The sequence below is a fragment of the Xenopus laevis genome, chromosome 6L (genome assembly GCF_017654675.1).
Source record: "Xenopus laevis strain J_2021 chromosome 6L, Xenopus_laevis_v10.1, whole genome shotgun sequence".
NCBI lineage: Eukaryota > Metazoa > Chordata > Amphibia > Anura > Pipidae > Xenopus > Xenopus laevis.
The window spans coordinates 67,291,726-67,316,881 of record NC_054381.1 but is presented as its reverse complement, the minus strand read 5'-3'; the positions used below and the strand labels follow the sequence as shown (position 1 = coordinate 67,316,881).

The window sequence follows — 25,156 nt, the reverse complement described above, 5'->3', positions numbered from 1 at the left end:
GTACCAGTTAATCCATCTGCACTCCAGTATTTGCGGAGTTCCACTTTGTGGAAGTAACCCATAGCAACCAATCAGTGATTAGCTGTTATCAGCCAACTACAGCTTGAACAGTGAAAGCAATCATCTGATAGGTCACCATGGGTTACCCCAGGTGCAATTGTGCCCACTGTTTATAAATGACCCCAAGTGTGTATTGTAAGCACCTTAGGGTAGAACTACACAGGCAATTTTGGCGCGATCTGACGCAAAAATGTCAACCGGAATGTCGGATGGTGTTGCATCCAACAGTCATGTGACGACGGGTGAACACTGCAACTTCATCCGACATTTCCATCTCTTACCTTATTTCCGTCACATCCGATTTGAGGCCTGTGTTTTTGTGCAGCGCGTCGGAGCGCGTTGGATCGCACCGAAATTGCCCTTGGAGTTCCTCCCTTACACTATAACGTTGGCTACATCTAACACCCAGGCAGGTGCTTTATATAGTAAAAAAGATCAACTGGAATCCTTTTGAATTTCCCAAAAGGCCATTTACTGTACCTTTAAGTAGTCTTATTAGTATGTTATAGAATGGCCAATTCAAAGTAGGGTCGGGCTGGTGGGCCGGGGGCCCACTGGGGCTGCTATTGCAGGGCCCCCCTTTGCCGCCCTCCACGTATAAACTCACTGTTTTTGCAGCAACCGACCCAAACAATGGAGGCTGTGGCAGGAATAACAAGCGCACTGACCCCATCTAAAAACAAATGCTCTGTAAAGCTTAAAATGTATTGTTATTGCTTATTGCATTACTTTTACCTGGTCAGCTGCTGTTATCGAAGTGATGATTACAACAATGTCCCCTCTTTTAAGGTCAAGCTCATCTTCATTAGCTGCTTCAAAATCATGCAGTACTTCAGCCTGAAAACAATTATCAGAAATGTAATTATGTGTGAAAAACTCTGCAAGGATTCATATGTGTTGCTTAGTACATGGCACATTTTTTTCTCCCTATTCTCCTCATAAGATAAGTTTGGGTGACCATGCCTTTTTCCTTCTCCCTCCAAAATACTGTATATGCTGCCGTGTAAAGAAAACATTATTGTTAATTGTCACTGTAATAGATTAAATAGCTACAAAACTTCAGATCCTTATCTTTTTCTAAATGGGAAAGTAGAGTCCATTATTGGGTAATAATGATTCAATTAAAAAACTCTGCCTTCAATTTATTCCTCTCCATATTCCATTTGGATTGTGATCCTTTGCAACCACATCTGTAGAACCTGACTTATCATATTCACCATCTCCGAAACAAACAATTATTGCAATGTATGCAGTAGAAATATAAACTGTTCACAGATATTACCTTATAAAGGAACCCTTCAGGCTTGCTCTGAGAGCTGCTAATGCTGTCTGCTCCATCATTAGACATAATGTGACTTTGATCCTCTGTTGAGTCTAGGGTACTGTCAGTTCCAAATTTCTCTTCTACAGCATCTGTGACTTCAGTGGTAATATCATCGTCGTGTTCATCTTCATGGTTTGATGCTGGCTCAATAACTACTGATGGGATGATTGTTATTTCCTGCAAATACAAAATGATACTGACAAAATAAATAATGCTTACATCATCATTTAAGTTTCAAATTCCATGAAATGCAGGGGGGTAAATAGTGTCTCATGGAATGCTGAAGGGCCATATAATTAAGGTAGGTTGAAAAAAGATATACGTCCTTCATGTTCAACTTTTTATTTCTATATAAAGCTACCAAACTGCTAGTTGATACAGAGGAAGATAAAAAATACCCTTCTGAAGTATCTTTGCCTCATGAAATGCTGTGGGTCCACATAATGTCTTTTATTAAATGATTAGACCAAATTGGCAGTCTGTAGAGGCTGTAGGGCCTGCTGTAAGATGCCATAGACAGTCATTTATTGGGGTTGTGGAAACTGTGTTGATCCTGTATGCAATTGAAATGCCAGAGCTTATTGTGACTCAGTCTGGACCTTTTTGTGAGGTCAGGGTGTGCTGGTGTTTTTTTCTTTTGGACCTGTCCTGACATAGACATTTATTATGTAGTGAATGGAAGTGCCTGTTGTTCAATTATGGATTTAATTCATTTGTTAGTTTTAATATATAAATAAATGTTCCATGCATATTCATGGTTATCAAATGGGCACTACCTTTGCTAGTACATATAAAAAGATATTGGTTCACGCACATACAGTAGTTTGTACATGGGCCTGGTACTGGGGCATTTAGTGAACGGTCCCACATCATATTCTGCTGACACAAAAGGAAAGCAACAATATTAATCAATAGTTGCAAGATATCTGGAACATAATACACAAGCTAGGTTTAGAGCTAACTCGCTTCTGCTTTTGTCACTTGTTTACTGTTTATTTCTCTTTTTAGTAGAAGAGCACTTTCAGATGGTTTCGATGGAAGATTGTCATACATCTTGTTAAGCAATATAAAGCATGAAGGAAACTGGAGAGTCTTCAAAATGTGAATAATGTAGTTTTTATTGATGCACTTGACGGTGCGTCAATAAAAATACATTATTCACATTTTGAAGACTCTCCAGTTTCCTTCATGCTTCATGTTACCGCTGTCTAGATGGCTACTCCACTAACCTGTTGAAGAGTCATTTGGAGGATCATTTGGGAATAAAATCCGAGTCCATTGTTAAACAATATACTATTTTGTGCCATATGCTATATAATACAACAATTATTTAATAAACTCCAGTTCTCTTTTACACTATCAGCAAGATATGCAGCAATAGTTTACAATCCCAGTGTACCGGAGGTGCCTTTGTCTCATTTGGCTCAATGATCTCTGGTTCCTTTTCTTCCTCCATGATATCTTCTGCCATTTCAACAGGACTCTCCTGTTTCACCTCACTTTCTACCTAAAACACATATACAAAACAAACATTTGTATTTGCTGACAACAACAATCATAGGGGAAAAGCAGAAAACCAGGAGGATACAGAACAAAGACCAGTCTCCTCCCTCCACCCAATTATATATTTAGAGGGGGGGAAACATTTTTTTTGTCGGGGCTCTTGAATGTTCGGACCTGATATAATGTAAAATGTGTTAACATAATTGATAAGTATTAGCATTGATAATTGTTGATGGAAATTTGGTCCATTATGTACAGTACATACCTGTTAATATTAATTGTTTTTGACATTAGAACATTGCCAGAAGTGGGTTTATTTTGCTGAATAATGATATAATACTGGTACAATCAGCTGAAAGGCTTGATATAATAAGTAACTGGAGTGACTGAGCATTATTATTCATTCCTGTGCAGCTGTGTTAGTTTGAATAAAAAGGTGTATCTGTGTTTCTAGCAGTTCTTAGTCACATTTCACAGAGAGCCCTTTGTGAACACTTTTCAGTTTTTTTTGTAACCAACATTGAATTACACCAGACTAGAATAACCTATAGCCTAAAAACATTTCTTGATATAACCATAGCTGTGTGACATCATTTACATTTAAATTTAAATGAGAGACAACACTTACAAAGTGAGATATACAGTTTAGGTTTAAATACCTTGCTTACTGTAATATACAGCATTTCAACAGTTTAAAGCATATCAGATATTTTATAGACTGTAAATGAAAAATACAGTTTGACAAATTCCAGATTTGTTACAATTTTATACGACCACTTCTTAATGGAAGATTATGTTTCCATAATGTAGAACACTATAGCTGAAAAAGAATTTTAGCTAAAGCCATTCTCTAAACCACTGAACACCATATATAAAATGCACAAAATATATTCCTGTTTACCTGTCATTTTGAATTTTCTGGGTATATAAAGTGCCTGCTGGGACATTAGGTTATAATGTTGTACAGCTGTGCAATGTTTGTTACAAATACAGTAAAGGGGTATCAAGGTATCAAAGAATAAAGACCAATAAAGACTAGTATAATGTTGTATTCATCAAAATCAATCTTTAATGTCCAGGTGAACTTGCCCTGGATCAGCAATTAGAGTAGACATTATAGGTACAGGTCCTGTTATCCAGAATGCTTGGGACCTGGGGCTTTCCAGATTATGGATCTTTCCATAATTTAGATCTTTATACCCTAGGTCTAATAGAAAATCATGTAAACATTAAATAAACCCAATAGGCTTGTTTTGCCTCCAATAAGGGATTGTTTTATTTTTACAGAGAAAAAGGAAATCATTAAAAAAATCGGATTATTTGTATAAAACGAAGTCTATGGGAAACGGCCTTTATCCAGTTCTGGATAACAGGTTTCCAGAAAATGGATCTCATACCTGTACATGTAAATTAAACGGAAGGTCACAGGGCAGGAAAGGATTTTATGTGGAAGTACATTCTCATAGACTAACAAAATTATACAAGTTTGTATTATGAGGAGCCTGGTTTGTAACTTCCATTAAATTAAGTCAAGTGATACCAGTACAGAAGAAACAGATGACTGTGCAATATGTATGGAGTTTTTGATGTGTATGAGATTTTACAAATTAAGAGGGCATATTGACAAACACCGGTAAAAAAAATTAGTATGATAACTAGATGCTAGGCAGGACATATTTAAGCTATTTGATAAAGATGTACCTTTTCTGAAGATAATATTATAAGAAATAACATTGCAAAATTTTTAAGGGGCAACATATTTTCTGTTTTCTAAGTTCTGCTCAGTACAAGGAAATACCAATTTTGGGACAGTTAATGTAATTCTTGCTACAGTTTTGTCAGTTGTTCACATCCTCAATGTCACCAGATCATAAGCCATGACCCCAACCCCTTTCTGCAGTGGCGGCTTAATGATGTGGGGCCTCTAAGCTACATCCACAGAGGCCCCCCACTTCCAGGCTTCTGCTGGGTCTGGATGAGTGCAGATCTAGGGGTGCATGCACCAGTGCTCTCTACTGTACGTCGAGTCAGATTGAGGTGCCTGCCTTCTCTCAGCGGATTGCCGGACCAGACCCAACAATGCAAATAAAAATAAGTATTTAAAAAAATAGAAGCAAGAATTGAAAAAGCTTTGATCACGCTGGCTAAGCTATAGCCTAGAGTAGCCTGTGAATTAGTCCGCCGTTAGTCTGCTTTTCTGGTTTCCTTGACAATCTGAGCCATTTTTGGTTTAAAACTGCAAACACCTTCATAATTCATTGAGGTAAAACATGGAAAATAACTATAAATGAACCACTTTATTATAATCCAAATTTGTAAATGGTAGCTTATTTTTTAAAATAATTCAAATCTATTAGAAAAATGTAATGCATCGATTTCACTCCTCACTTTCAATCGGTCTACAAACACTGAATTTCTTTTAAAAAAAAATCTAAAAACTTGAAAAACTCAAATTGAAAGAAATTGTTAAAATTTTGCCTCCCATTGACTTTTACATGAATGCGAACACTTCATGCGAACATTCGGTATTTTAAAAAATGTTGTACTTAATATCAACAGTCGATTTTTGGAAACCCTAATTCGAATTGATGAGTTTAGTGCAAACATTTTTCTTATTGCTGAAAAAATTCGAATTTGAATGTTGATAAATCAGCCCTCAGCCCTTTAAATGTCTCTATTAGACTTTATAAAAGTATTAAACTATTGTTCTTAAGGGGTCTATTTAGTTAATCTGGATTATTGGATGTAGTGTCACTGTTTATCCCTGGACAGCTGCTGGGATTAATTAATTGGGTTAATTAAATAAGATATTTTACAGGGTAATTTCAAAAGCATAACATATTTATAAACTTATTTTCTAATGTTGCCTATATTTTCACAATTATGGCTTTAGCATTAAAATGATTGTTACAGTCTCAACCTAAAAAGAAATACAAATAGCTAAAATGCAAGTAATACAAGGCAGCATATGTTTTCACTAAAACATAAATCCTTACCTCACTGACTTTGTCTGCTTCAGCCCTGTCTTCATCCACTTCTACCACTTCCTTCACGAGAAGGATAAATCACAATACTTATTTTTCATGTATATTTATCATTATGGTATGATGACTAAAAAGCATGCTTTTACTTTGTGGAATGCATACTTAAGCAAACGGAAGCTTATAGGAGGTGAACTTTTACTTTATGGAATGTGCATAAACATTTTGATGAAATGAACACTGTAAATTATATGGTATCTGCAGTTTATGGATTCAACAGAATGTTCAGGCTGAGATCTCATGCTGTGCGAACTTATCACAGCTAGAGGTCAGCCTCACAAAAAAAGATCAGACTTCATTACAATGCTTTGTTACTATCACAAATTTTTAAAGGATTTATGCATCTATAGAAATTAAAGTAGGTGCGGTATCAAGCGCAAGAATACTGTACCTTTGTTTCTCACAATATATAGAATGAAATGTAGCTCATTCACAAGTGGAGTCAGCAGTCAAGAATAGTTTGTTTTCATGGGGAAAAACAGGCTTATTAGATGACCTGAAAAAATTCTTAAAGGGGACCTCTGGCTTCCAAACCAAAATTAGATAAAGATGCCCACATAACACAGAAACCCCTAATATACCCATCACAGTTACCTGTTTCTTCAAAAAGTATGAATTAAAGCCATTTTCTATGCTGAAATCCAGCTGTTTAACAGTTCTTCTCTTTCGGCATCATTTGAAATCCTGGCAGGGAAGGAGGGGCTAAACACTGTTACAAATTGTAACAACTACTCCACAGCTTAAAGAACGCATGCAGGAACCATATAACCCACAATGCATTGCACTGTAATGTTCCGTTCCTTACTGAAATCACATGTGCAGGGAATTGTGGGGTTTGGAGGATGCAGGCTGAGGACAGCTGGCAGCTGATACAAAGTAACAGTAGTTAGCCAGCTCAGCAAAGTAGTCAGACAGATCAGCAGGAGAGCAGGGCTAGGCTTAGGAAACTTTTCCAAACCATTAAATATGGAAAGTCTGCATATTTTTTAATTGATGTATATTGCAAAGTTGCTTGAAATTATGTTAACTTTTCAAAAAGCTTAAGTTATGTTTTTGTGGCGTTCCCCTTTAAGAGCAGAGCCAGACCAGGTTGGCCAGGCACCCTAGGCAATCAGGGTGGTCGCGTCGCCTCCCTCCCCCTGACACGTGCACGGCGTGTGCACCTATTCGCATGTAGATGTGGACAGTCCCAGCTGGGCACGACTGAGGTGAGTGGAGAGAGGGAACAGAACTAGGGGTAGGAAGCAGAGAAGGTATGTGCCTTGCGCCCTAGTCACATGCCTCTTCTGCCTACCCCTAGTTTCAGCCATCAGAGCCATTATCTTTTTACACCCTCCACTCACTACTATATCGTCTTAATCCTTTTTATGTTGCTGCGATGTACCACTGAAATTCCATAAAGCAACAACTCTTGCAATCTTCTCAGATTCTACCATTTGGAGTACTAGAACATTAATCAATTTGTGCCTGTTTGCTATCCACCCACTTAGACTGTAAGCCTGACCCCCACAGATGCACTTGTGAGAACAATGATTTATACATAAAAGTAAAGGCAAACAACAGAAATACTGTAGCAGCTAAAAAAGTTTATTCATGCAACATGTTTAGAACATGTTTAGTCAAGTTTGAGTCCCCCACATCGAATGATTTGGTCATTTAGACAAAATCATTTTAAAAGGTCAGTGTTGAAACAAAATGTGCAGGTACTGCCAAAAGGCTTGCATTTAAGATGCTGAAACCAGAGAAAGAGAACAATAGCCATATCATATAGCAGTAGAATATATGTCAACTGGTGGGAGGACTGGAGGATTGCAGAGCAGCACAGAGTGGTTCATATTAGTGATATTATTTTCAAGAAAAACTTGACCCAAATCCTACGCTAACCTGCCCCCTAGAACTCCCACCCAACCCGCTGGCTCTTGGTCGGCCCACACTTCAACTCATATGTACAGTATCTCTGCAATAAAATTACAGAGTTTAAAGTACTAAACAAGCCATCGCCACTAGCAGTAAGAAGTTGTCCTCTGCATCTACAGAAGCCTGATCTGCCACTCTGTAGAAGAGGCCTGGTTCACAAAGCAACAAAACAATTGGTGCTGCAATCTAAAGGCACCCGTGCCATCTTCTTGCATGTATTGTCCCTGGCTGATCTTTCTAATCTCAGTGAGAGGTTGAGATGAAATCAATTTACTTTACTGGTCCCCCATGCAAAAGGATTTTTGGGGCCCTCTCATGTCATGCTTAATTTCCATGCCCACTCCCCACCACCACCACTTTCTCAAACCCACAAGCAAAGGTATATGACAGCATGGTTGTACTGTACAAGAAATACTTAAGGAGTATTTTTAAAACATCAGTTACACAGCTTTGTCTGTGTTTCTTCAGTTTTATAGGTTAAAGTTTGAAGGATTTTAAGCGGCAATTAAATTACAAATACAGGCCAAATATACTTTTCTATGCACTATGGAAATAACAGTAATGCATTTGCTGTCTGATTATTAAAAATGCATAGTAGTTTGAAAAATCTGAATATCACATTTCCAGGTATAGGATCTATTGTCCAGAATCCTTAGGACTTGGGTCTACCAGCTATTTTCATTCATTTGGCTTAAGTCTACTAAAAAAAACTATTTGCCACTAGTATGGATTCATGCAGCTTAGGAATAATCAAGGACAATGTACTGTTTTATTATTACAGATAGTAAAGGACATAATTTAAGAAAGCATTTATTATTTGCTTACAATGGACTCTATGGGTGATGTGCAGTAATTCTGGAGCTCTTGGATCCCATACCTGTACTGTATTTATTTTATGCAACAGGTCAATACCAAAGGCAAATCTATAGGTGCTGATCCATAAACTGCTCAGTAGAATAATGGAATGAAGTCACAACAACTGAAAAGTTCTAATGAAATAAAAAAATGGATTGGTGATTGGATGCAGTGGCAGGATATTGTAATATAGCTGGTGGTTACTGGGAACTCACCACTGACTTCTCTGTCAGTTCTGTTTGTTCATCAAGCTTAGTATCTTCAGCAGGAACATCAGTGACTGACTCTGCTTCTGCCTCTGCCTCTGCCTCTGCTTCTGCCTCTGCCTCTGCCTCTGTCTCTGCTTCTGCCTCTGTCTCTGCTTCTGCCTCTTCAGACTTGGTTTCCAATGGAACAGCTACATCTGACTCCACCTTATTTTGTCATAGTAAAAGTATTTACAGTACTTGTCAGTGGCTAAATTCAAATGTGATTTTGCCTAGAACATTTAACTGGCCCGAGTTTCCACTGTCAATGGATTATATGTTTGTACATAAAGGTACAGAAGATTTCAAGGGCTTCACATGTGGCCCCTAAGTACTCACAAGGACAATATAATATATTAAATGTTGCTCATAACACAATGCAATGCCTTTACATAAAAGAAAGATATAACCTTTAGGTCAAAAACCTTGTACTTCAAGTGGTTTGCCAGTGCATCAGTAAATCTTTGCATATGGGTACTTAAATATGGGTTCAACAAAGAAGGGCTGAAATTGTTAAACTTTATTTTGAGCATTTAAGTGAATTTAACTTTTAAAACATAATTATTCATTCATTATAACAGGGAAGAACTATTAATATGTTTGAGAAGGCAGTATTTTAAAAAAATGTTTGCCTGCCTGTCTCCAAATTTAAACTTGAAATATTATTTATGTTATTATTACTATATTACTTGGAGGCTATATTTGTATTGTTGTTGTTATTCATATTTATTAGCTTTTTATTGTCACATGACAATGGTTTGTAGAATATGAGCCTTGCAACCAGGTAGGGTTGCCACTATTTGTGGTGGGGAACTCAATGGCAGGGGGCGGGGTTGATGACAACAGGAGCAGAGCGAGTTGGGGACAGAGTGGCTGACATTTCAGGATGGTTCTATGACATGGCGATTGGCTCCTATAACTTTAAATTCTTAATACATTTCTAAAAAAAAAAAAAAAAAAAAAAAAAAACTATGGTACAAAAAATGTTGTCTACATCTTGTTTAGTTATTTGTAAGGTAAACTACACCATACAATACACCATGAACAACAAGCAGCTGAACAGCCTTGTACAGAACAAACAATTTAGCCCAGAGCATTGCTCGAGTGCATAGTGTTTTTGAATCCTTTCCAGAATTATATATTTTTAATCATTATAATAGCACATTGCATTTTTCTTAACCTTAGAGCACACGGCTTTTACATTAAAGGGATGATAGAGCCAAAAAATAACATTGAAACATTTTTTTTAGCAGTTAATAATGCAAACATTTAATATAACACAAAATCTCAAATAATGCCAGGTTGCCAACTTCTGTTTTGTTTTGGTTTTGAATGTTTTTATTTATATAACGAAAGTCAAGGGAAATAATCACTCATCCAGAGTAGATTTGCTAATGTTTAAATACTTTTTCATCTTTTACAACTGCCAAAATTTAGATTTTATCGTATTTTTTGTATTCAATTTGGTTGTTGCCTCACACAGATTACCTCAGTGCAGCATGGATATCTACAGATATTGAATAGCTCTAAGCATGCCCAAAGCAGAAACACTGTATTATTATTTTGTCAGAAGAATGATCAGATCAATGGAAATGGAAAATTCCAAAGTAACTTGGAATAACACGTATAGTAAAGAAACACAATATCCTATCAGGACGGTACACTAACAGTTTAGGCAGGACACATAAATGCTAAACTATCTAACAATAGTATTTGTAAGCACAATCACAACATGCCAGGCAATGAATACAATATACTGTATGATGCTGTATGTTATTAAATATTCAGTTATAAAAAAAATCAGCCATTTTGATTGATAATATACAAAACTACACATTATTTTAAGGAAGCAAACATTCTGGAAAATATATCTGATGTGCATATATTCAAATAATTTTCATATTTTCTCTCATAGCTCTTATCTCCTTATATCATGAAATGTTCTACTCACCACCTCTTCATTTTGTTCTGATGGCAACGTAAAGAGGGGTGCAGAGGCATCAGGCTATGAATATTAAAAAAAAGATGATTTATTGGAAAAACATTCTATATCTTCAAAAAGGGACTTAAAAATCATTGTTAATGGAAGAAAAACACAATCCAAAAAATGTTATATTTGTGAATGATGCTAATAATTGCTTGTATGCATATTTAATATATATTTTGGAACCCAAGTCTTGGAACCCAATGTCTTTAAAAATGTGCAAACATTCTGTCTACAGATAATCGATAGCTCTTAGCATACCTAAAACACAAATGGCACATTATTATTTTGTCAGAAGAATGATCAGATCAATGGAAAATTAAAGTAACTTGGACTAACCCGTGTAATTATGAAACATTATATCCTATCAGTACGGTACACTAAGGGGCACATTTACTATTAGTCGAATATGGAGGGTTAATTAACCCTTGATATTCGACCCTCAAAGTTAAATCCTTCGACTTCGAATATCGTAGTCAATGGATTTAGCGCTATTCGAATCGAACGATTTGAAGGATTTTAATCCATCGATCGAACGATTTTCTTTTGATCAAAAAAAGCTAGGAAAGCCTATGGGGACCTTCCCCATAGGCTAACATTGATGCTCGGTAGGTTTTAGGTGGCGAAGTATGTGGTCGAAGTTTTTTTTAAAGAGACAGTACTTTAAGTTCTAAACGTTCGATTCGAAGTCGTAGTCGAAGGTCGAAGTAGCCAATTCGATTGTCGAAGTAGCCAAAAAAAACCTTCGAATTTTTTTTATTCTAATCCTTCACTCGAACTTAGTAAATGTGCCCCTAACAGTTTAGGCAGGACACATGAATTCTAAACTATCTAACAATAGTATTTGTAAGCACAGTCACAACATGCCAGACAATGAATAAAATATACTGTATGATATTGTATGTAATTAAATATTCAGAAAAAAATCAGTCAGCCATTTTGATTGATAATATACAAAACTATACATTATTTTAAGGAGGCATACATTCTGGAAAATATTTGTTTTGTGCATATATTCAAATGATTTTCATTTTTTCTTATAGCTCTTATCTCCTTGTATCATGAAATTTTCATATTTTCTCTCATAGCTCTTATCTCCTTATATCATGAAATGTTCTACTCACCACCTCTTCATTTTGTTCTGACGGCAATGTAAAAGTGGGTGCAGAGGCATCAGGCTATGAATATTAAAAAAAAGATGATTTATTGAAAAAACATTCTGTATCTTCAATAAAGGACTTAAAAATCATTGTTAATGGAAGAAAAACACAATCCAAAAAAGTTATATTTGTGAATGATGGTAATAATTGCTTGTATGCATATTTAATATGTTTTAGAACCCTAGTGTTTCCAGTGCTCATTGTATGTAATATTTCTCACCAAAAAAAAATAGTAGGCTTCTTCAAGAATGTCTTTAAAAATGTGCAAAAATTTTGTCTACAGATATTCAATAGCTCTTAGTGCTTAGCATGCCTAAAGCACAAATGCTGCATTATTATTTTGTCAGAAGAATGATCAGATCAAAGGAAATGGAAAATTCCTAAGTAACTTGGACTAACCCATGTAGTTAAGAAACACGATATCCTATCAGTACGGTACACATAACAATTTAGGCAGGACACATGAATACTAAACTATCTAACAATAGTATTTGTAAGCACAGTCACAACATGCCAGACAATGGATAAAATATAAAGTATGATAATGTATTTAATTAAATATTCAGTTAGAAAAAAAATCAGTCAGCCATTTTGATAAGTGCTGTATAAAAACTACACATTATTTTGAGGAGGCATAAATTCTGGAAAATATCTGTTTTGTGCATATATTCAAATGATTTTCATTTTTTCTCTCATTGCTCTTATCTCCTTATCGCATTAAATTTTCTACTCACCACCTCTTCATTTTGTTCTGACGGCAATGTAAAGAGGGGTGCAGAGGCATCAGGCTATGAATGTTAAAAAAAAAGATGATTTATTGGAAAAAACATTCTGTATCTTCAATAAAGGACTTAAAAATCATTGTTAATGGAAGAAATACACAATCCAAAAAAAGTTATATTTGTGAATGATGCTAATATTTGCTTGTATGCATATTTAATATATGTTTTGGAACCCTGGTGTTTCCAGTGCTCATTGTATGTAATAACATTTCTCACTAAAAAAAATAGTACACTTCTTCAAGAATGTGTTTAAAAATGTGTAAAAATACTGTCTACAGATATTCGATAGCTCTTAGCATGCCTAAAGCACAAATACCACATTATAATTTTGTCAGAAGAATGATCAGGTCAAAGGAAATGGGAAATTCCACTTGGGCTAACCCATGTAGTTAAGAAACACAATATCCTATCAGTATGGTTCACATACAAGTTTAGGCAGGACACATGAATACTAAACTAGCTAACAATAGTATTTGTAAGCACAGTCACACCATGCCAAACAATGGATTAAATATACAGTATGATACTGTATGTAATTAAATATTCAGTTAGAAAAAAATCAGTCAGCCATTTTGATAAGTGCTTTATAAAACTACACATTATTTTGAGGAGGCATACATTCTGGAAAATATATCTGTTTTGTGCATATATGCAAATGATTTTCATGTTTTCTCTCATTGCTCTTATCTCCTTATCTCATTAAATTTTCAACTCACCACCTCTTCATTTTTTTCTGACGGCAATGTAAAGAGTGGCGCAGAGGCATCAGGCTATGAATATTAAAAAAAAAAAAAAAAGATAAAACATTCTGTATCTTCAATAAGGGGCTTTTGAATAATTGTTAATGGAAAGAAAACACAATCCAAAAAATTGTATATTTGTGAATGATGCTAATAATTGCTTGTATGCATATTTAATATGTATGTAAATAATGTTTTGGAACCCTAGTGTATGTTATTGTTTCCAGTGCTCATTGTATGTAATAACATTTCTCACTAAAAAAAATAGTAGACTTCTTCAAGAATGTCTTTAAAAATGTGCAAAGTTTACAATCTAATAATGGTCTATTAATTACATTACACATTGAAATAAGAATGTTTTTTCTCATCTAAAATAGAATATTTTCTGCACTGAACACTGGATTTTTCACCCCATGTTCAGTGCTGAGCTTAGCTGTCAGGGGTCTTTAAGGAGAAACCAACCCCTTATTAAAAAAAATCCCACCCCCCTCCCGCCTCACCCCCAGCCTAGCTGCTACCTTGGGCAAATGCCCCTAACTTTTTGCTTACCCCTCGATGCAGATTCAGGGATTGGAGTTCATGGCAGCCATCTTCCGGGTCTTTGTGCCTTCTTCCAGCAATTTCTGTCCATTTTGGCACATGCACAGTTGTCGCAAACCAGGAAATTGCTCCAACTGCGCATGTGCCGGCCCACTGGTCTCATTCTCAGATTACCGAAGACCCGGAAGATGGCTGCCGTGAACTCCAATACCTGAATCTGCACCGAGGGGTAAATAAAAAGTTGGGGCCATTTGCCTGGGGTAGCAGTTAGGATGAGGGGGAGGAGGGAGGGGTTCTATGTGGGGTGGGGGTTAGGGTTTTTTTAATAAGGGATTTGTTTCTCCTTTAAATGACTTCTGAAGTGAATGCACAGGATGGAATACAGTCAGTGGTGTAACTTCCATACAGCAGACTCTGTAGTTATAGGGGGCCTGGTATGGGGTGCCATTTGTCCCAAATACATTCTGTATACAAAACTACCCCTAGTACACAGAATTAATGTCTCTCGTGGTACATAAGTATTTGTGACTATATACACAGATAAAAATATACAAAATACTTATTTCTATTGAAGAATGGGAACAAAATTGGGGTGTCATTATATTACAAACTCGATTCTGTACATTTTAACAAGCACTATGTCTAATAAATGTATAGCATCCATATACTTGGGTGTAAAGTTACTTACAGAATGAAGAAAAACGTGGACAGAATATCTAATGGTGTAACTAACTAGTGCATGCCAAGTAAGATTTTAATGACAAAATACATTTTTGTGACAGAAAGCAAGATTTTATAATGCAGGATTCATTCTATCAGCAAAGTGAAAACTCAGTTTCAAAAAACAGATAAAATATCCATTCTGTGAAGTAATACTGTCAGTCTAAATACTGAACCAAGAACAAAGTTTATTGCCATATAACAAACAAGATGTATAGTTGCCATCTCTGCTCCACATGGCTGCATCATCCCTAAGACATTGTATACTATCTGGCCTGCTATAGAGCTTGCTCTTAAATGTCCCCTGTGCTGCATAGTAATAAACATGAACAAACATTTCCTAAAAGGGCTGTTGTTAAACACTACAGGTTCTTAATTGGAAGTTCTTACAAATGGCTGAGAAATATAATCCTGCACTTACAATTATTCTAGAGAAAGAAAAGTATGCAAAACATTAATATGATAATTTTAGGTGGCATGGATATTCTTATTGTAGTAGCCTGCTGGTGTGGCCATTTTGGATAAGAGCATTCCTGCTGTTTTGCCATTCTTAAGATTCATATTCCTGTTCCTCTCTTCCTGTGTAAGCTGAGACAAAGCAAGAAGCAGGCCACACCTACCACCATGTTTTAATAAATGTACCAGTGATTGTCTGGCTGCTTTACCTGAACTAACACAGCAGAATCATTTAATCAACTACCAGCCAAGCATTTTATCACACTTACGGGGGAATGTAATAAAAGTCGGTAACGGAAAAATGATTCGCAATGTGAAAATGTATGCCTTAATATGTATGTATATTAAATTTGCGCAAATCAAAATATATTGCGCAAATTTAATATATCCGGAAACTGTTTAGCGACCACTTCTGACCGTGGAAGACCTTTGCGAATTTTATAGTTTGCGCCAATGCGCAGTTAATGTAATAAAATTTCTTACTGAAAAATGTTTGCTCCAAAAGATTACAACACCTTCAAGAACTTCTTAAGAGTGCGCAATTAAAATTCGCAAAAGGAACAATATTACATTGCGAGATGTGGATTTTTATTCTTATTGGTGCGAATTGTTTTGCTCTTTGCGTTTTTTAGTTCATTCTGCAACAAACATGACGTTTTTGAAAAAGGGCTACAGGTGAGGCCGAAACGTCATGTTTGTTGCAGATCTAAAAGCCATGTGCAAATAAAGGCTTTTTAAAGTTATTATCCTGAATGGAGCTGTGTCGTATATGGGAATATTTGTGAAACTGGTTGGACAGTGGGCCACTGGACACGTGCACCGTCTGAATTACTAAGAGGTGGATAAGTGGGTGAGTGCTGACTACAAAAAGTTGATTTTTTAGTTCATTCCCCCGTAATCATCTTGCAGCCTAACCCATCATTTATATTAGGCCTAATATCCCTTCAATAACATCTGACAAACTCACAGTCAGTAATAAGCTTTGTATATAATTGTTAGGCTCCAAAGACTCTTCCTAGCTGTAATCTTGCACCAGCTAGCTTTAGTCTATTAATAATGTTCTTAGCTATAGGTCAACTACTAGGGATGTGTGAATTTTTTCGCCTTGTTTCGTTGTAAAAATGACACCCATAAACTTGTATGGGGGTGAGCGTCACAAAAAAAGACGCACGTGAATTTTTGGTGAAATGAAACAGGTCAAATTCGCCCATCCCTATCAACTACTACATAATAGGTTTAGCCAAAGATGTGGAACTGATCATGTGCACCCACATTCTGTATAGTGTGATATGTGGGTCTTATGCGCTGTCTCCTGTTTAGCTGTAGTTCAACTACTACATCACAGGTTTAGCCAGAGATGTTGGACTGATCATGTGCACACACATTCTGTATAGTATGATATGTAGTTCTTATGAGCAGTCTCCTTGTTAGATGTAGTTCAACTGCTACATAATTGATGTAGCAATACAATTCAGCCACTCCGGAGTACTGTGTGCAAACAAAATGGGTCATTTATGCAGGGGCAATTTCAGGGGATCACAATTTATTTATATAGCAGCAGCAAGCTGTACAGTGCTTTTCATTCATTTATAACTAATGGGTCTTATGATGCCATCCTCCTTATCTGGCCAGTGCTTACTCCTTTCACATGAAAAAGAAGTTACTGGTCACCTAATTAAAAGCATCTCATTGATTGCTATTGGTTACAGGACCTGGGCAAATGTAGTATCTTTTATTATACGAGGGGGTATGTAAAATAAGATTCAAATGTCTTCTTACCTGTGTAAATCCATTGAATACTCCAGTGGATGCCTAAATTAAAAAAAAAAAGACAAACATGTTATAACTGAATGTAGAAAGCTATAAATAAAAGGAAAAGTGGTAAATGTATAAGGGGTTGATATTCTAATTGCAAAAAGCATTGGAAACATGGGCATTACCTGCTTTAAAGCTTACTTTAATCTGCTACTGCCTAAAGCAGGGTAACTGAAAGGTTTTGTATGTGAATATGTTTGAAAATGCACTGTCCACATTTATTTGCTTAAAAAAGGTTATGACCACAAACAGTTTTGACATCTGGCTACAAGTTACCTGTGTATAAGATGCTATCTGAAAGGCCCATGGTGGCCTGAAACATTGCAAACTTTTTAATCCTGGATGCATCTATTTATCCTATAGAGTAGACTTTTGGCTAATGGATTATATGTACTGCTAACTTTCATTTAGGAACATTCCAATTAGAATTTTCGAGTGTCAGAATTCACACATTGAAATTTTAAAACCCTATTCGAAAGTAGATTCAAATGGGAGATTATCACATCTCAATAATGGAAACAGTGCTATTTAGAATTTTCGCCACCTAAAACCTGCCTGGCAGAGGTCCGTTTGAGCTATTTGGAGATGTTAATAGCCTTCCTTTTTTTTTTCGGAGGAAAACTTGATTTGTATGAATTGAATACAATTCGAATATGATTAAAATTTTTGGGTCTTAACTATTCGATTGAATATTAGACATTCAAATTTTTTCTTAAATAACCTCCCAGTTGAATTGTCAGTATATTCAAATTAAAAAAAAAAAATCACATGAATTAGAAATTCCCTTTAATAAATGGGCCTCCCCATGTTCATAATGGCGGTAACAAATATTAAACACTATTGTTGCTATAAGATGCTTTCAGAGTGCATGTGAAGAAATAAACAAATACATTTATTTCCACATACAGTATATAACCCTGTGACAGCCTTTGTGTTAGAATATCCAAAATGCATGTTATGTATTCTTCCTATCAAGTAGTAGGTTCCTATACAATTATCTGCTATAATTTTATGGTGGCTATTTTTTATAGGAAACCTGCTGCTTATTTAAAGGGGTTATTCAACTTTAAGCAGACTTTTAATATGTTATAGAATTATCAATTCTTAGCAACATTTTAATTAGTCTTTGTTTTTTTGTTTTTAATAGTTTTTGAATGCTTTGCCTTCTTCTTCTGACTCTTTCCAGCTTTCAAATGAGGGTCACTGACCCTGGGAACAAATAAACTATTGCTCTGTGAGATTTTATTGTTATTGTTACATTGTATTACTTATCTTTCTATTCAGGTCTCTCCTATTCATATCCCAATCTCTCATTCATACCACTGCCTGGTTGCTAGGGACATTTTGACCCTAGCAACCAGATAGCTACTGCAATTCCAAACTGAAGAGCTGCTGAACAAAAAGCTAAATTATTCAATAATTACATATAATAAAAACTGAAGAGCAATTGCAAATTGTTTTAGAATTTTTTTTTCTACATCATACTAAAAGATTTTAAGAGGAAAAACCCCTTTAAATTAGTGCATGAGAACATATCGCACATACATTCTGTATTCAACACATACTTGCAACGATTAACAAAAGGAATGGATAAAGAGTGGAAGAAGCACAAGGTAGGAAAAGGGATATTGCTTTATCTAGACTAGACTAGACTACACACTGGATAAGGCAGGGATACCTCTTCTTTTTCAGGCTCTATATCCTGGTATAGGATTCCATATCTCCGGTTAGCAATTTCATCTTCAGATAAATCAGGGCTGTTGACCTCATTGTCTTTGGGGCTAGAACATCTCTCAATATTATGGTTTCTGGAGCCACCCAAGTGAAAGGAGGTTTGGGAACTACCAACGAGCAAACAATTTTGCAAGGATACCTCCTGCATTTTATGTTCAGAGGCAGTTAATACATCACATAAGGTGTTAACTGAAGTGCTTTTGACCTCTGAATACCACAAAGTATTCATGTTTGATGAGCTTTGATCATGAAACCAGAATTCATGTTCTGGGATATCTGACAAATATGATTCTGCCCATGAATCAGTAGTGCATGATGGATCCCAGTTAGGTGGCCATATGTCATCTTTATCTGCATGAAAATGATTGTTTAACTCACTGTTTGAAATCTCAGTGTCGCCTTTCTGCAATATACCTCCTTCCTGATCTACATGCTCATGATCTGTACTTTCAGGAGATATATCACTTTTACTTGTGTTAAAAGAATTAAAAGATTCTACAAGTAAGGTTGCCTTATTTTGAGGAGAATAGGGTAAAACTTCATAAACATCAAAAGATGTTTGTTTTTTAAGAACCCTACCACTGCATCTCCGTTTATTATCGGGTTCCTTTGTTTCACTTACATCATTAAGTTCAATATAACCTGCACTGCTGACAACAGACGTATAGATAAAATCATTATCTGAGTCAGTGTCTGCTTTATCTATAATGCTTCTATTGTTAGTTTTCTCCAAGACCAACTCCTCATCAGTTATATCATTATTACATTGAAAATACTTGTCATCCTCTATTGTTTGGGGGTCTGAGATGTGTTCCAAATCTAAAGTCTTTAGAGGTGAATCATGCTGTTCATTCATTTCACTCAATTCATCCACTCTTGGATACTCTATGCACTGCAGTTTTAAATTGGGAGTATCAGTTTCAGACTTTTTATTGCCCAAAACTTGTTCCTGGTCTAGTGCAAATTCTACCTCTGTGTTTTCCAAGCATTCCTTAGTTGGTAGTTCAAGACTTTCTGTCTCATGCAGTTGGTCAATGCTGGGATTGTATTCCTCACACTCTTCAAAATGATCTTTTGTGTTGCTTGAAGGTTCCATGGGCTCATATAACTCAAGGTCTTCAGTGAACAGATGTTCTGTTGTCTCATCTTGCTTTTCTTCTTCATCTTGAATTTCTGTCTGCAGATTGTCATCAGCAATATTTATAGTCTCTGAAATGGATACTTCTGGCAAAAACCCATGATCCTCCCTAATTTCAAGTGATTCATTTTTGTCTAAATTTGATCCCAATGAATATTGCCCCTCAGTACTTTCTCCATGCACACTGCCTTGAGAATCTTCATCTTGAATTGTTTCATTAGCCTTCACCCTATCTCTGACTGTGCTATTCTCAAGGCCCCAGCTATCTGCACCTTCATGAGGTTGAGATATGTTTAAATCTTCAGCTGACCCACAGCTTGGGGTTTCAGCCATTATCAAGTTACATAATGACAAACTTTCTAAGTCAGGCTTTATGCAGACAGGAAAGTAAAGGAGAAAAAAAAAAATAACATTATGGAAATAATGAAAACAAAATCATGCATTCATATTATGATAACTACAATACATTAAAACAGCATGGATCTATTTTTTAATGAATGAATATGTAGGATTATAAAAGCAACAGATTGCATACTTATAGAAGTAAAATAAATATATGAAAAATATACTTACAGGCTGTACAACTTCATTGTTTGTCTGTGTGGAAGGACAAAAACACTACAATAGTCACAAAAAGAGGTCAGGAAACATCCATGACAAGAGAAAATATCATACATTATATTTATAATACATTGCAATGTACACATTAATAAACCTAGATATTTGCAAGTGCATTGTGATTCTCTACTTTAGTACATTCATGATCCAGAAAAGTTTAGTGAATTACAGTTAACAACCTAGTAATAAGCCATCTTTTTGACTACGAACAGAAGGTGTGTGTCAGGGGTTTGCTCTCTAGAATCTTAACCTATATTTATATTTTTAGGACTGCATATAAGTTCAATACAAACAATAATTAACAAAATGTTACATTTGTTTTTTAATGCTCTTCAGATTATTTGTTCCTTTCAAGTTATGTAACATTTATATAAATTCTAGGGTACAATCTTACCGTCCAGAGATCCCACGGTAATGTCTGGGGAAAAAAAATACAGTATACTCAGAAACTACTGTATTGATGAAAAGATACAGGGACAAAACTAAACATGATTGACTAGGTTCAAGAAAAAAAACACTAATATTTCTTAATATAGTGCCAAGTGAAGTCAGTCCTTAAATGTAGTGCCAAGCAAATAATTTTGTATTTGTTTTTTATTCAATGATTACAATATTAAGGATTAAAGTTCCAAATGTGCAAAATTCATAAAAGTAGATAAATATGTATCTAGCACAGTGTTCCTTAACCAAGAGATTCAGAGAATCAGCTTTGCCACCCAAAATTACCGCTTTCTGTAGGAGAAAATTTCACATTCTAAACAGGAGCCATTTCATGGGTTAAGAATTCCTGATCTAGAATTTTCACTAGCCATTTAATCAGCAAGGAGCCTTGCCACGTGTCAGCAATTAACAATGACCTTATATTATATTGTTGGGAACAGAGAGATATAAAAGTGCTAATTCTATAATTATCTAAGACCAGCTGAGTTTCAGTATCATTTATATGCTGATGACACCTAAATCTACCTCTCCTCGTGAGACCTGCCCTCACTTCTAGATTGCATCATAGACTGGCTACATTCCTCTCTATTTATGCCTTTTTGCTGTCTTAAAATTAACACAGACAAAACTGAACTGGTTATCTTCCCACCTTCCACATTTGTTCCCCTGCCTAATATAATAGACACCGTATGATCCCAGTTCCATTCGTTTCAAGCTGCCATCTACTTAAACAAATTTCCTGAATGCAAATATCCTGAAATGCTCCTTACACAAGAGGTCTGATCTGTATTTATCCATACATTCGTTATATCCCATATATACTATTGTAACACACTGCTCTTTGGACCCACTGTTTAAAAAAAACCTCCAGTCTATCTCCAGTCTATGATGAACGCTGCTGTCAGACACATACAGGGTCGGACTGGGGCCCACCGGGGCCCACCGGGGCTGCTGCCTCAGGTCCCCCCACCCGCCACTCATGTGCACATGCACGCACACTCACTTAGATTTTTTGTCGCGGCACAAGTGCTGCCAGTCTCTGGATTAGCTACCTTTCATGCACTGAATTCACTTTGCACTTCTTGTATTCTGAAAACTCAGAATTATGGAAAGGCCATCTCCGATAATAATTCATGTTTTTAAAAATGTATTTCCTTTTTCTCTATAATAATAAAACAGTACATTCATTTCATTAAAGAAATTTGTTAGCAATGAAACAACAAATTTTGCTGAGAAATATAGGGGCCTATTTATTAAACCTCAATTTTTTCTGGTATGAGTTTTAAAAGGGAAAACATAAATTTTTAGAGGAAAAAGCTCAAATTTTTAAAAACCTTACATTTTTAGAGATTTATTATACCCCAAAGCTGCCAAAAATCTGAAAAAACGCCAGCTAAAACCTGCCAAGTTCATGTACAAGTCAATGGCAAAAATTATGCCAACAGACTCTAATGGGCGAAAAAGAATTTTTGCGCATCAAAAAAAATGTGTTGCTTGTCAAAAACAATTTGTTGCCCATAGACTTCATAGACACTGCATTTCAATGAATTTTCATCATTTTGCAAATTTTCTGTGAAGTGAAATGGGTCAGATTTGCCCGTCACTAGAGATGTTTTTTTTTGGCGACGATTTGGGCTTTAAACTTGAAAAATGTATACAATCTGAATTGTCAAGACTTTTCCTGCACCAACTTTTTCGAACTGATTATTTTGATAAATGAGTTAAATTCAGTTCAGAATCAGCACCTGGTTCACTGAGCTGCTAGACACAAACACCAGGAACTTTAACCTTAGTAACATAAAAGCAATTTTATGGAAAGTAATTGATTTCTGGTGAACACTATGAAAACAGCTCAACTGAAAAAAAGTGTTTGGAAGGAGGGAACAACCACTTTAAAACCCACCTTTAATTTTAAGACTATAACCTAAGCCCTCAGGAACTTGATGACTTTCATAAACTCTTCTCTCACACACACTAAGTAATCAAGTGGTTTTGCATTTTTCACCATGAACTTTAGCAATATGACCTCTCCAATGCAGAACTCACTTGCCTTCAAGAAACCGTCAGTAGCCCTGTGCTATAAACCTTGTTAAAAAAGATCATTAGGCATTTTAGCTGCCCTGAAATCTCAAATAGCTTTTGAACTGCAGAATATGCTTTTCATCCTCCATAATGGAGAACATGAAACATTAAAATTGAATAAGCAAACATTAAATACTAATAGCAGTCCACTAATACCAGATTTAGGAGCCAATTTATCAAAATCATAGCAATCTTTTTCTGTGCTAGATTCATTCTAGCACAGCAAATAATTGTCCAAATCCGTGAGCAATGATAAATAAATCTGGTGACTCTGTGGGGGTTATTTACTAAACTCAGAATGCAAAAATCACGAAAAATTCAGGATTTTTTTCAAATAAAATCAGACTTTTAAAAAAATAACAAATTTTTTGGAATTGATTAAACCCGGAGGATGGAAAAGTCTGAATCTGAAAATCCGGCATCTCAGACCTGTCGAGGTTGCATATAAGTCAATGGGAGTCCCAATGATTTTTTGATGTGCACTAGGTTTTGTGTAATACCCCAAAGTTTTCGGGTGAAAATTCTAAAGAAATTTGTGAAAATCGAATGAAAAAAAACAAAAAAATCGTGAAAATCAGGGAAAATGTAATAATAAATAAGTGTAAAAAAACCCGAGCAAATTTGATCGGAGTTTGTAGCAGAAAATAATGAGGTAAAATAATGAGGTAAATACAGACTTTGATAACTAACCTCATATGTATTACCTAGTTCAATCCTTAAAAATCTGCCCCTAGCTTTAGAAATTTTACTTATGATAAATGTTTGTTTAAGGGAGATTTACCTGTGATATTGGTGAATGGGACTGTACAATTCCCACTGTTGCTGCTCCTGGCTTAAATGGATCAAAATCCAAGTCTAGTAAAGATTCTTCTTTTTTCTCTTCTACTGCTTCATTCTGTATAACAAGTAAATTAAAGGTTGCATCACAGTAGAGTACATATTTAATGTTTCATGAGTGTTTTTATTTTTTAGAAACAAATGACACATTTGTATACATTTTTAACAAAACCAGAGAAACTGTCATCATGTAAGTACATGTATATTTGTAAGTACATATATAAACTGAGTGGTCCAGGAGTTCTAGGAGTGGTCCAGGAAGTAATGTTCTGCCTACTGTTTGTAAGCACTATTCCTGACTGTTTCATTATTGTAATCATGAATCAGTTTTTTAAAACATATATTTAAAGGGGATCTCCAGCCAAAACAGTTTTTTTTTTTAATGCATGATAGAAGACAATCTAATTCTAAGCAACAACCCACAAATACAAAAAATAAAGAATAAGCAAATACACTTTCCAATGGCAAATACATATAGACATAGTGCCTTTGACATTTTAACTCAGGGGTGCCCAAAAGGTAGATCGGCATCTACCAGTAGACCTATAGCTAGTGATCAGTAGGTCTCAAGACACTGTCAATAAACAGCTGGTCTAAATCACCTCCTGTTTCATTCAGATATTTATTACGTTAAGGTTACATAAGGAGTAGTTCTTTGTTAAATATAGCAATATACATTTTCTCATAAATCAGTATTTAAATAATATTTTCCATGGAACAGAATGCTAACAATGCTTTTATGGATGTAGATTTTCACGGGACAACATCACTAAAAGCAGACCTCGCATTAGAAAAGTATGGGCACTACTGTTTAACTTAATGACTTAAAATTAAATTTTCATTATTCAAAACACTGCGTTGAGGTGAAGGTTCCCTTCTACTTTACATATGACATACTGATATTTCATATATGGTCAACATACTTATGCATTGTCATCCCTTGATAGATATTTTTTGCCAGAGATTGCTAGGCGTTGCAGGTCAACAAAAGTCAATAAGCAATTGAATGTATTTCCTTGTTAACTTTTTACCTGTGATGGAGTTGTCACATTAATTTCTGGGACAAAATTGTCTTCAAAGAAGCTAATGATGTTCTCTTGCTGCAGTTCTTTTGATGGGGTGAGTTTAGGTAAAGGTGGAACAGGAGGACCTTTCCTCAGCTAT

The 25,156-nt window shown here is 35.6% G+C and overlaps 1 protein-coding gene across 14 annotated transcripts in view; it reads right to left on the bottom strand.

Moving 5' to 3' along the window:
• Nucleotides 1-25,156, bottom strand: part of amph.L (amphiphysin L homeolog) — a 110,558-nt gene that overhangs the window by 1,938 nt on the left and 83,464 nt on the right. For 2 of the 14 annotated variants that reach the window (NM_001091610.1, XM_041565412.1), the window contains 12 exon segments: nucleotides 796-897; nucleotides 1,343-1,561; nucleotides 2,784-2,891; nucleotides 10,897-10,950; nucleotides 12,054-12,107; nucleotides 12,824-12,877; nucleotides 13,588-13,641; nucleotides 17,107-17,139; nucleotides 20,588-20,632; nucleotides 21,027-21,050; nucleotides 23,937-24,050; nucleotides 25,024-25,152. In NM_001091610.1, the coding sequence (NP_001085079.1) occupies nucleotides 796-897; nucleotides 1,343-1,561; nucleotides 2,784-2,891; nucleotides 10,897-10,950; nucleotides 12,054-12,107; nucleotides 12,824-12,877; nucleotides 13,588-13,641; nucleotides 17,107-17,139; nucleotides 20,588-20,632; nucleotides 21,027-21,050; nucleotides 23,937-24,050; nucleotides 25,024-25,152 (990 nt within the window). 14 annotated transcript variants of the gene reach the window in all.